General features: G+C 37.7%; 1 protein-coding gene across 2 annotated transcripts; it reads left to right on the plus strand.

The window, feature by feature from the left end:
• Nucleotides 1-1,174: 1,174 nt before the first annotated feature.
• LOC117303872 (germ cell-less protein-like 1) lies at nucleotides 1,175-10,978 on the plus strand. Of its 2 annotated transcripts, none has more exons than XM_033788273.1 (16): nucleotides 1,175-1,455; nucleotides 2,507-2,630; nucleotides 3,266-3,362; nucleotides 3,844-3,941; nucleotides 4,639-4,685; nucleotides 5,020-5,085; nucleotides 5,280-5,363; nucleotides 5,666-5,750; nucleotides 5,921-6,005; nucleotides 6,139-6,270; nucleotides 6,978-7,047; nucleotides 7,800-7,881; nucleotides 8,001-8,062; nucleotides 8,583-8,666; nucleotides 9,783-9,870; nucleotides 10,621-10,978. In XM_033788273.1, exons 1-16 carry the CDS (start codon nucleotides 1,325-1,327, stop codon nucleotides 10,771-10,773), a joined length of 1,488 nt encoding a protein of 495 aa, XP_033644164.1. In that variant the 5' UTR covers nucleotides 1,175-1,324; the 3' UTR covers nucleotides 10,774-10,978. The 2 variants fall into 2 exon arrangements, with proteins under 2 accessions (XP_033644164.1, XP_033644165.1); XM_033788274.1 differs by having other exon boundaries at nucleotides 5,298-5,363.
• Nucleotides 10,979-12,982: the final 2,004 nt, after the last annotated feature.

Raw genomic sequence — 12,982 nt, forward strand, 5'->3', positions numbered from 1 at the left:
AGAGTCATAATAGGGCTGTGGATGACCGTACTCTCTGAATGTAAAAGAGTGAAAAAGCACTCTTTGAAGAGCCATACGAAGGACAACTCTTTTTGGAGTGGTCTTCCACTCTTTTAGATTGAAGTTTGCATCTTTTTGAGTGATTTTTCACTCTGCCCTGGAGTGAAACCCCTCTAAAAGAGTGAAACAACCACCACTATTTTTGAAGAGCCATATAATATGAGGGACAGCTCGAAATGTAAAGAGTGGTGTTTTTCACTCTTTTACATTTAGAGAGTATCATGGAATCAAAGTAGTTACAGTTTTAGAGAGAGAGAGCATCATCCACAAATTGAATCAACATGGAAAAGGCTTCAGGTTTCAGCCTGTGTCGTGCATCTGAATGCAAGCAACTCAGCAAAACAAGAGTGTTCAATTTCTTGCAACTTCGATAGCCAATTGCCGAGCCAAAATATTGACAGGTTTCTTATTTTATTTGTAACGTTGATTCACCTAGGGAGGGTACTGCATGGTTTATGCATGCCCTCTCTCTATGTTTGAATCCTCCGAGTAATGATACTCTATAGTCTCCACAATTACCTGAAGTATCTCATGCTTTTAAAGACACCGGACACTATAAGTAATTGTCAAAGACCAGTCTTCTCACTTGTTGTATCTCAACATAAATGCACAAAAAAACAAACCTGTGAAAATTTGAACTAATTTTGGTCGTCGAAGTTGCGAGATAATAACAAGTAATTTTGTTTATTTTGAGTAATTACCAATAGTGTCCGCTGCCTTTAACGCAATAATTATGAGCTGACAGATCGTTAGAAATCGAACATGGCAGAATGCTTTCAGATATGACATCCGGGGCCTTTATCAAGTTTAAATCCGGCCACAAGACAAGCTGCCGCCACACTTTTAAACCCAAGGTGCTAAGCAAGAGAACTACAATTGATAAGACGATTTGAAAGAATGTGTTAATTACTTGACCATTTTAAATCGTATTAAAAATTCGACTTGGCTAAACATCCTAATCAATAAATAGCTGGCCCTATACGGCCGTTGTTGCAGGAGATTCTGTGTGTCGTCGTCCCCCCCCCCCGGACACCCCCCCCCCCCTTTCTCGTCAAGCAGAGCGCGCCCTCAACGTTTTGCCACTTATTTTTGAACTGGAGGGCGGAAACAACATGGCGGCGTACATGGAACGAACAACAACACAAAACCGCTCCGTAAAAATCGGCAAGAAATTCGGGTTTACAGAGTGAAGTAGTTGAATTTTTCTATATTGCTTTATTAAAAGCCAAGCGCTTGCTCGTTGGTCAGGTCAGAAGGAGGGGTTATGGGTGGATATGTGTCTACGGGAAGATTTTTTGGTGGAGGAAAAGCTAGTCCCAAAAAACGGAAGAGGGGACGGGATGATGATAGTGATGATGATAGTGAAGAAGACGAAATGATGAGAACACCGCAGAGGTTTGTGCCGTTTAGTTTTAAATTTGGGATTTAAATAACTTCCAAATTGAAAAACCCATTCGGTTACTCATGTTTGTGTTATTTAACTTTCGGGAAAATATCCGCACCCAACAACCACACTTTTTTTTTTAACAGTTAAAAATTAAAGAGGAATTAGGCCTACCATGGAGGAATAAATTATTTATTCCTCCATGGGTCAACTCACTCATTTTTTAAATTTTTTTATCTATTAATTAATTTCCCGTTTTCTGCCACCACATTTTGAAGGGATTTATTTTATTTCTTATTTTTTAATGGATGTTGGACTTTGTTTCCCTTCTTGAATACTACTTACTTGTGTTGTGAGAATTGGTCGGAAAAATGTAAAATGTTAAAACGAAAATATATGTGTAAATTTAATTAGCAAAATTGAGTGTTGTTTGATTGACTTTTCGAGATGCCAAATGAAAATTTGTAAATCATCCAAAAGTTTAACTCTGCAAAATTATGGAGCGTAACTACTGTAGACTACTGTAGTGTTAGTTGAAATTAAAATTTGTGTGAATAATAATTAAATTGTACTTTCAAAGTATCTTTCCAACTTACTTTAAATTCCCTATAATAACAGCCCAGAACACCCCAATGCAAAGGCAATGTGTCCCTTTTAAGTTAAATGTGACTTCTTTGTTCTTTTAGAAATTTTGCAAACCATCTATAATAAGTATATAGGATTTGAGGCATTGCATGGTGAGGTATCAATGTATATTTTGTTTGCGGTAACACCCTGTGTGTATCTACTTGCCAGGTAGAGTTTGTTCTTAGAGAACTGTCTTGTTTTATTCTACTGCCTCGGAGTAGATAATCGGAGGTTCAGGAGACTTCTCAGTTCTGAAAAGAACTGTCCCGCTTTATAACTATTAGTAATACCATCCGCCCTGGTAATGGTATTACGGAATTGGGGTCAACGTTTCGACTAGCTTGCTCTAGTCATTGTCAGGAGACTGACGCTGAACATACTCGCAAAGTAACTATAAGTAACTATGTTTTTAACCTGTTTTCTTGTATGATTCAGGAAGAAGCTAAAGTCTACCTCAAAGTACATCTATGACACACTGTTCGTCAATGGAGAGAACTCCGATATCACAATATTTGCTCTAGGAAAGGAATGGTACCTTCACAAGATCTACTTATGTCAGGTTGGTCTCATTGCGCAAAAACACAGAGAACCACAGCAATGTATGTGGGTGTCTTGGGTCATTTCTATGCATGCATGGTATTAGTGCAAACTGCACAGTGCAGCTTACCCGATATCTGGTCAATTAATAATAATAATAATAATAATAATAATAATAATATCGAAGTCTTATATAGCGCACGTATCTACCAAACAAGGTACTCAAGGCGCTGAGTATATACAAACTTTCAGAAAGATAGGTTATTGCAGTGATGAACTCTGAGACACAATTAGTTAGCACCTTATAAGGGTTTACAAGGTGCTACGGCGCATACAGCAGCCACAGCCAGGAACATCGGGGCGAGCCCCTTCTCTTTTCGATAAGTGCACTGGGTTCTTTTACATGCGTTACACAACACATGGGACCAACGGCTTTACGTCCATCTGAAGGACGAATCTATGGCTAAGTGTCTTGCTCAAGGACACAAGTGTCACGGCTGGGGATTCGAACCCACACCCTGCTGATCAGAAACACCGCTCGGCCACGACACTTCCATGATGGATTTAAACAATTACTTGATGGATTAAACTTTTGCATCGTTGGAAAAGGAAAGAAAGTACAATTTTTGTGTTTGTGATTTTTTTTCCCCGGTGTAGTCAAGCTACTTTGCGAGTATGTTCAGCGGATCATGGAAGGAGTCCAACCTGAATGAAATTGTGATGAATATTCCGGACAATACCATTGATATCGGAGGTAAGAATGACCAAAATTCATTTTTGGTTTCACTCATTTTTGGTTTCACTAATTTCTCCTTGATGCAGGTCTACAAAAATGGCCCCAGGGCTCAATTTCATAGAGCTGCTTTTATAAGCAGAAAATTCTGTTAAAAGAAAAAGTTAAGCAAGATACCCAACTACAGATAGTACATGTGATATGCTATTTTGGCTGGTAGCCTTATCCTGGTAAAGCATACTTTTGCTTTGCTTAGCTACTTGTTGTGCTTGAGCAGCTATTAAGCCCTGGACCCAATTTCATAGAGCTGCTTAAGCACAAAACATTTTGCTTACCAGAATAAGGTTACCAGCCAAACTACTATGTCACAAGGACAATTTTTGACTGTTATCCTGCTCATTTCTGCTTAGCAGAAAATTGTTAAGCAATATTTTCACATGAGTTTCTCAAGGAGAGATAAGTGGAATAGTAAATTCATTTTATAATTGTTTTTTTCCCATAGCTCTAGAGGTTGCCTTAGGATCGTTGTATCGAGACGACGTGATGTTGGAACCGGCAAAAGTGGTACCCATTCTTGCAGCTGCCTCCCTCCTACAACTGGTAAGTCTTTAAAGGCAAAGTAAATCTGTGGTGTTTAAAAGCGTTCGATTGTTAAATCGTATTTTCAATGAAGATGTACACACTAAAACTAACCTTTGAAAAATTCATTTCATTTTCAAATGTTTTTTTTGTTTTTGAGATATTGCTGAAAATCCAGAGTGGGATGTCCACGCAGGAATTATAATCCGTAATAGGAAAACACACTCTGAGAAGTGTAAGCTGACAGTAACGCATCACAAATTAAAATTTGGGGCATAAATAATGAACTGAAATCTTTTTACATAACCGCGTTAATTTGAAGTGAAATGATTCTCAAAACGCTGCTGCAGGCTTCTAACCAAATGTCTACCTTCCCTTTAAAGGATTTGGGTACTTTTTGTAACACAAAACACACTGTCCCTAAATTTACATCAAATTTACACAGTTTGAACTGGTAGTAGAACAATGTCACGAAAATACCTTTCACATGCTAAAATAACTTTGGTCTCATTTTTCGTGTTCACGCTTCTTTTACTTATTTCTCAAATCTTACAGCACCTCAGCAAGTAATATTTTAAGGGAATCTTTCTACCATCATTATCTTCAAACTGTGTGAGTTTAATGTAAATCTGTGGACATTGTGTTTTGTGTCCTACAAAAAGTACCCAGACCCTTTAAAACCAAAACATTTACAGTTATTGTTTGGGTTTCTTTTAAGGATGGACTTATTTGCCAGTGTGCTGACATCATGACTGACACAATAAGGTAATTAACATATCATGAATATGTAGTTTGTAGCTTGTATGAATAATCATGCTGCACCTCCACGTGGTGAATATGTTTTTCATTCAAACTAGGCTATCTTTGAACCACAATCGTACCCCTCAGTCCTTTAACTTCACAGCATTTACCTAATTACGATGGGATATACCCTGTTTTTTTTCTTCCCATTTGCCTCTGTCCTTTTGTATGCATGTCAGTCCGTCTGTTTGTTTTGTTTCTCTGTCTGTCTGGCTCTATTTTAAAAGCTTCGGCCCCATATTACATTTATGTTTACTAAGACTTTTATCTGCTGTTTGTTCTCCTTTCATCCCTGTAGCACTAAGACTGTTTGCTGTTACCACACTTCTGCCTCAGCCTATGGCCTGGAAGCAGTCACTAACAAGTAAGTAAATATAATCAACATCCATTTCAGAAAGGCGCTTTGGAATCGCGCTGAACCAACTTTTTGAAACAGTTAGGAGCGACATAATGCGCTGGAAGTCAAGAGACCCTTTAGTGTCAAACCTTACGACCGCTATTAGCATTTTAGTACAAGCCGCTGTGTTCGCTATGGTCTCTAAAGGTGAACCCTTCAAGTTTGTTGATTTTTTTCAGTTGCGTCACCTGGCTGGAACAGAACCTGATGGACATGCAAAGGTCGTCACTGCTTAGAGAGTTAAGGTTAGTGTAAAGTTGTCACATAGTTTCAAGAAAAGAAACATGGCTCATTTTTACCTAGCAAAAAGAAAAACAAAATACATGACCCTGGTGTATAAAATTTCTAGCCCCTCCGAACAAAGATATTCACAACCAATATAGTTGGTAAAGCACTAGCATATTAATCTGGAGTTGCAGGTTCAAGTAAATTTTTTTAGTTGTCCAACACAAAGATTGTTACATGAGATGGCTTTTGAATTATTTGGGCGTGATGCTGGCTTTAAAGTACTAAATTTTGCCTTTTTCCCCCTACTCTGTTTTGACAGCCTTGAGTTATTTGAGCAAGTCATCAGGTCACCGGATCTATTTGTACTCCAAGTTGAGATGGATGTTTACTCGATGGTGAAAAAGGTAAACAAAAATTACAAATCTGACCAATCAAAAACATCTGTCGAGTTTCAACTTTCCAAGGGAGACCACAAATGACCCAAAAAAATAAAGAAATTATTTGGAATCTTTTGTACAAAAAATATGCAACTATTGAATGATTTATTTAATTTTTTGTTTGGTTTTTTTTTCAGTTTGTATTTTTGAAACTTGTGCCATCTTGGAACGGCAACTTCAAAAACCTCAGCAAAGACGCAGACGTCTTCTTCAGATCTTACAGTAAGTGTTTCCAGTAATTTTCAATGATTCTAAAGCCCCTTTTCACACTACTCTATTCCTTGAGAGAATAACTGCTAGCCTTTTTACACTTTGATTGCTTTACCCCTGAACTACCCTTCGGTATTTCTTCCAGAGCCAGGAACATTCTTACAAACGGAGAGAGGACAGAAGTTTGAGTCATTATTCCAGGGAGTTCGTCTTCAGCACATCATCAACGACCTGTCAGCGAGTAAACACATTGAGAAGGATCACATCATGCACAAAGGTATGAAGACATCATGCTCAAAGTGTTACATTTCCGCTTAGTGCGGAGTTGTAGCATCAATCTTAAAAACGTAAAGTCTGTCCAAAGGGCATACAGCTCATTAGGCCGGTGTTTACATCAGGTTTCCTTGACATTAAACGACTATTTCTATTCCCCCCATTATTACTACTGGGTGGAGAGAAGCAATTATGATAAAGTGCCTTGCTCAAGAACACACAAGTTTTGGTGGGAGGCCCACAGTTTGTCTTCACATAATGTTTGAGACAATGCCTTCAATCTTCAATGGTGGAATCCTTATTCAGCTATCTATAGTTGTACTAGGATGGTGCAGAAGTGACGTCACAGGCAAAGTGCATAAGAAATAAGGTGAAGGTAAGGTGTCGACAAGACAAAAAGACTGATAACAAAAGACGATAACTTAGGGTGCGTAAAAACTGACGGATGATTTAGAGGAGATGTGAGCCCACTGGTAGACTCATCCCTCTAATAGCTGGTAGGGCAGTTTCCTTGAATGCTGCTATTGAAGGAGACATCACAGTGGCTGCTGGGAGCTGGTTCCATAGTTGGATGGATCGAGGGTAGAAGGAGTATTTGTATGGATGTACCTGGTATGGTGAGTACACCTTGCAACTATCTTCCTGCTATGTTGTTTAATTATGATCTTTAATGTTATTATATTAACCCTTTTTGTTATATGCCTTTTTCAGAATGGTTACTACCGGTGTATCAACTACAATGGCAAACAATGCTGTGCCTGGAGCAGGGCCAGAGCCAAGGGTAAGTTAACACAAAGAGATTGAAAAACATTTTCCTAAATTTTGATTGAAAAAGCAAATAATGCCCACCAAAAAGCGATTCTGACCCACAAGCCGCCTTACTCCTCTTCTAAAGAGATGTTTGATTGATTTTTTTATGATTAACAAAACACGTTCATTATAACATTTTACATCCTTTCCCAATACTTCACATAATAAATACGTACCTGTGAGGTTTGGTTTGTGTCAGTAAACTCAAATGCAGTGACACCCTCAACCAAATATTTACGCCTCATGAACGTTTTTTTTTCAGCATTCCCAAACCAGTAAGTACGGACCCGAGTTTGTCATAGGCAAAATCGGGTCTGCATTTAAAGGGTGACTCACGTAATGTTTCATATTTTTTACCTTTTTTTTAGTATGGAAATAAATGAATATTGATTGATTAATGGATGATTGATTGATGATGCTGTTTTCAATTGAAATGTTTCATATTTTTTACCTTTTTTTTAGTATGGAAATAAATGAATATTGATTGATTAATGGATGATTGATTGATGATGCTGTTTTCAATTGAAATGTTTCATATTTTTTACCTTTTTTTTAGTATGGAAATAAATGAATATTTATTGATTAATGGATGAATGATTGATGATGCTGTTTTCAATTGAAATGTTTCATATTTTTTACCTTTTTTTTAGTATGGAAATAAATGAATATTGATTGATTAATGGATGATTGATTGATGATGCCGTTTTCAATTAAAACCATCAGCCCGACCGAAGAGACAGTGTCCCCTGAAGTCTTCGACCAGCAATCGTTACGATGCGGTAGGGTCATCGCAAGAGAAACAGATGTAAGATTTGGATATTTATTTTCTATAATGACAATTTCAACACTGACTTATGTGAGCTAAAGTTGGTTACGAGGCCAATTTTCTTTTTATAACTATTCATTTGATTCTATCATGAACAGTATTGCTGGCGTTGGACTGGATACAACTACGGAATGGACGTACTCTTCACATTTGCCAACAGGTCAGTGTCTTTCCCCAAATTGATAGCAGCTATCTTGTCATTTCCAATTTCAAATGAGACATGGCTTTACTTGCTGAAAAGCACACAGTTCTCTGATTACTAAAGGCTACCCTGTGCCAGTGCACCCAGCTTGGTGCTGTGCAGTTTGACTGGCTGATTAAATTGTGTATAAACAAGCTTGTTTTGGCAGGGCCAAATTTCATTGCTCTGCTTACTCGCCTAATTCTGCACTTACGATCACCATTCTCCGCTTCAAGCAAGCGCCAATTTCTGCGCTAACTGTGTAAGCGTAGCTTGACATAAGCACAGAATTTGCCGCTTCTGCAAGCGCCGATTCTTTGCTTAAATGGTAAGCAGAGCCATGACATTGGGCCCAGATAATGTACCTGACAAAATCCCTGCTAAGCAAAATTTAGCCAAGAACCCTACAAACATTGTAAGGCACTGGCACTTTGGGTAACCTTTATCTGCTTGGCCAAACACCCCGTATATAACTTTGTTTCTCTGTTTTTCATTGCAGATTACTGATATTTCGTCGTAACACCATCACACACCCAGTGGTAGCTAGCGTCAGTCTGCAAAACTCAAGAAATATTATGTTCAGGTAAAGCTGCATTCAAATCAAGTTGATGATCTCTGTTGAGAGTTTTTGAACCACATGGGCGTGTGATTTCTCAAGATTTGTTCATGATTTCAGGATTTTTTTCAAAACTTCCATGAGCTTTCAGAGTTTCTGGTGATGCTCACAGTTTGTAAATCTCCTGGGACCAGTTTAGGACTAGTCCTAGGAGATATTAAAACTAAGTGAGGACGAGAAACTTGTCCTAACTCGAGATAGGACTACGATTAAAGATGCTATGTCAGATTTTTGGCCGATTTGACCCCAAAATTTTGATTTAAAATTCTATAGGTATTTTGATGGGGGTCGAGAAAGTTACACACTTTCATTTGAGCCATTGCTCGAAAAAGTCCGCCAATTATTAGTAGCAGTGAAATAAAGTGCTCAAAATTAGTTTTTGTCGGCAATGTATCACGTGACCAATTCTTATGTGTTTTATAAGAAACGTTTTAAATTTTTGTCATGGTTCCTGACCATTAAAAGTAAAAGTTAAACTTTTTTTTCGTTAGAGCGGGTGATACTCTTTGAAATAACATTCACTCAAAAAAATCTATTTTTTAATGTTTGGGGCCAAAAATCTGACATAGCATCTTTAACTCTTTGTGAAATACACACCTAAATTGCATTATCTGGAGGGTTCCGGTGTGGCAGGAGATTCTGTTCCCCCATATGGTGAACTGGGTACAAACTTCTTCCGATAGCTTATTTCCCTCATGGAGGACAGAGTCTCTGAGGGAAACGATTTCCCTGTGACACCGATCATCGCTTTCACCAAACTCTTCCTAACTTAAGATTAATCTTAGGACTTAGGCCGAGTCCCAACCCTGCACTGTAAGCATGCAGACCTTAAGATCAATCCTAAGTTAGGACGAGTTACTCATCCTAACTCGAGATAGGATCAATCCCAGCGTTTCGTGAAATCAGCTGCGGGTGTCAGAATAAGGGGGACCGAGACCCACCAGCCTTTATTCAGAATTTTTTTGCATTCGGTAAACTGGCCACTGGTTCTTTTCAGAACCACCACAGCTCATTTAGAGAATGAACATGGTGTTAACGCAAATCACACTAGATTGTATTCTTTGATTGATTGATTGATTGCAGAGTGCGTGTAGTTTCCTACGATGGACAGGGGCATGTCATGTATTTAAAGAAGAGTGATCTCAAAGTGCTGAAACTCAATAAAGACGAGGTAAAAAAAAAAAAACATCTGTGAAAATACACAAAAGTCACAATGTACACATTCTTAAATAGTTTGCATCACTGTGGAGTTTTCTTTTGTTCCTTTGCTCAACATTTCCTCACAGACCTTCTCCAGATGACAATCAGAGCATACTGATTGAAACGCGAGTTGAAACCAACGATTCTTTTTTTAGAACCACCCCAACTCATTTAGAGATTATCATTACATGGGTTTGCCGCATACCTTCAAGCCCGGTTCATACTTCCTGAGAATGTGAATGCGATGCCATTTTGATGTGAATTTGACGTCACAACCCCTCTTTCGCTGCGATACTCGCAAGACAGTTGAGCACAACTCAACTTAGTGCGAATTTCGTTGTGAATTTGTGATGTCAACATTCGTATCGGATTCGCATTGGCAGGAAGTATGAACCGGGCTGTACTGTACCTCATAGACTTTGTTTACAGAGTTTCTTGTGGAGCACTCCCCCCCCCCAGCCAGCCCCTAGAATTCCTCGATGGAGACCTTTTATTTTCCCTTTTTTGTTTAATTCTCGGTCTCCGTAAGATAGTGAATGTGGTACGCTCTCAAACAAACTTCCATTTTTACAGACTATCTCAACCTCTAAAAACCGACCTGGCCACTCACTTACAATATTGACCTCCATGCACAGAGGGGAACACACCTCTATTCCCCCTTTTTTTTTTGGAGTGATATTAACACCACCATTTCTTTTCAACTTTGTTTCCGTCCAATCAGGAAGCAGTGGTGCTAACGGTGGATAGACACGCCCCTTTCCCAATGCGGATAAGCGTCAACATGTTATGCGCGACACCGCCTGGAAAGGAGGAATCGGTGGAGGGTCTACCCAACGCACCGGACGGGCCAAATATCAGAGAAGAGGAATTGTAAATGTAAGACGTAATAGATTACTTTCTCAGGTTAGGCTTATGTACGGCACTGAATTTTTCATCCGATTAGGGAGAAATTTCTGGGGCCTTTACTTTCTCAGGTCATGTCATGTGCGGCCCTGGATTTTCATCACTAAGGGAGAATTTTTGGGGCAAGATTTTTTAATTTAATTTTTTTTTTTCATCAAGGTTTTGTCTTCATCATGTTGGTGGTGTTTTTTTTTTTTTTTTTTTTTTTTTGGGGGGGGGGGCGGGGAGAGGGGGGGATGTAGTTTTCCAAATGTGTTGCAAACAATTTTTACTACTCCAATGTTCTCTGGCTATAGTCCTGAGTCAAAATGAATTCATCTCAATATTTGTGTTTCAATAAATTCATGGAAATTTTTTCTAGTTTCAAACAAATGGCGATGAGAACAACTCAAGAACTTAGATAGATATAAAATCTATTTATTTAATTTTGTTTCTCTTATGGGCCGGATAAACAAAGAAGTATTAAGAAGTGACTAGAAATTTGATTGTTTTGAATTAATATTATTGACAGCCAGTCGAGAACAAAAACATCCTCGTAAAAAAATGTAGAGACCCAATTTTATCAGAACGAGGTCATCAGATGTGTTGGATATTGACAAACTTTGCATTGGATGGGTTACCGGTGAATACAATGGCAATTTACACCATTTTTACGTGAGGTTGTAGATTTGTCATTTTCCTTCCTCTTTAACGGAAGATTATCAGGAGTTTGTTCAGGATATTCACAAAAATGTTTCAGAAAATAATTGATTGAAACTTGCTTTAAAGGGAAGGTACACGTTTGGTAATTACTCAAAACAACTATTAACTTAAAAACTGACTTGGTAACGAGCATTGGAGAGCTGCTGATAGTATAAAATATTGTGGGAAACGACTCCCTCTGAAGTAACGTAGTTTTTGAGAAAGAGGTAATTTCTCATTAAAATAATAAAAGACTTCTAGCTAGAAGTCTTTTATTCCTATCTGAAAGCATACAAATTCGTCCAACAAGGGTGTTGTTTCTCTCATTATTTTCTCGCAACTTTGATGACCAATTGAGCCCAAATTTTCACAGGCTTGTTATTTTATGCTTATGTTGGGAAACACCAAGTGAGAAGACTGGTCTTTGACAATTACCAAATGTGTACCTTCCCTTTAAAAGAGCCAAAGAAGAGCCTTTTTTGTTTAAAGAGCCAAAGAACCTAAGTGGTTTGTTACAATTAGTTTTTTTTTATTTACTTAAACCTTTTAAGATTTCTTTCAGGCTTCCGACCCTAGTTTTGATATGACGAGACAGCTCAATTTTGATTGTCAAAGTGTTTTTGTTTTATTGTAAGGAGTTCATGCAATATTTATTTGTACAAAAATAACATGTAAATAATTTGTAAATATTTTTTCTCCATGGGAATAAAAAGAACAATTATTTCAGAGGTTTTTCCCCACAAAACAAAAAAACATCTGAATTTTGTTTATACAATCTTGTTGATATAAAAATAGTTAGTTACATTATTCAATTGACGGTCACACTTTTAGAGTTTAAAGGCATAGACACTATTGGTAATTACTCAAAATAATTATTAGCATAAAACCTTTCTTGGTAATGAATAATAGGGAGAGGTTGATAGTATAAAACATTGTGAGAAACGGCTCCCTCTGAAGTAACGTAGTTTTCGAGAAAGAAGTAATTTTCCACGAATTTGATTTAGAGACCTCAGATTTAGAACTTGAGGTCCCGAAATCAAGCATCTGAAAGCACCAAACTTCATGTGACAAGGGTGTTTTTTTCTTTCATTATTATCTCGCAACTCGACGACCAATTGAGCTTAAATTTTCACAGATTCGTTATTTTGTGCCTATGTTGAGATACACCAAGTGAGAAGACTGGTCTTTGACAATTACCAATAATGTCTCGTGTCTTTAAGGATCTTTGATAATCACTCAAAAAATTAACGACCATTAAAAACATACTTATTAAGAAGCACTGTATAGCTGTTGAGAAACGCTATTAAGAGTAACACTTCTCAGTTTCAAACTTTGAGACATAAAAACTTGTCAAAACCACATAAATTGAAGTGAAATGTTTTTTAAAAAAAGCCTCATACTATCGAAAGCTGCTGATGGCTTCTATCATTACCAAACACTTTTATTGCCATTAATTTTAAGAGTGAATACCAAAAATATGGTTACCCTTTAATGAGACT

Source organism: Asterias rubens, chromosome 20, assembly GCF_902459465.1.
Source record: "Asterias rubens chromosome 20, eAstRub1.3, whole genome shotgun sequence".
Lineage (NCBI taxonomy): Eukaryota > Metazoa > Echinodermata > Asteroidea > Forcipulatida > Asteriidae > Asterias > Asterias rubens.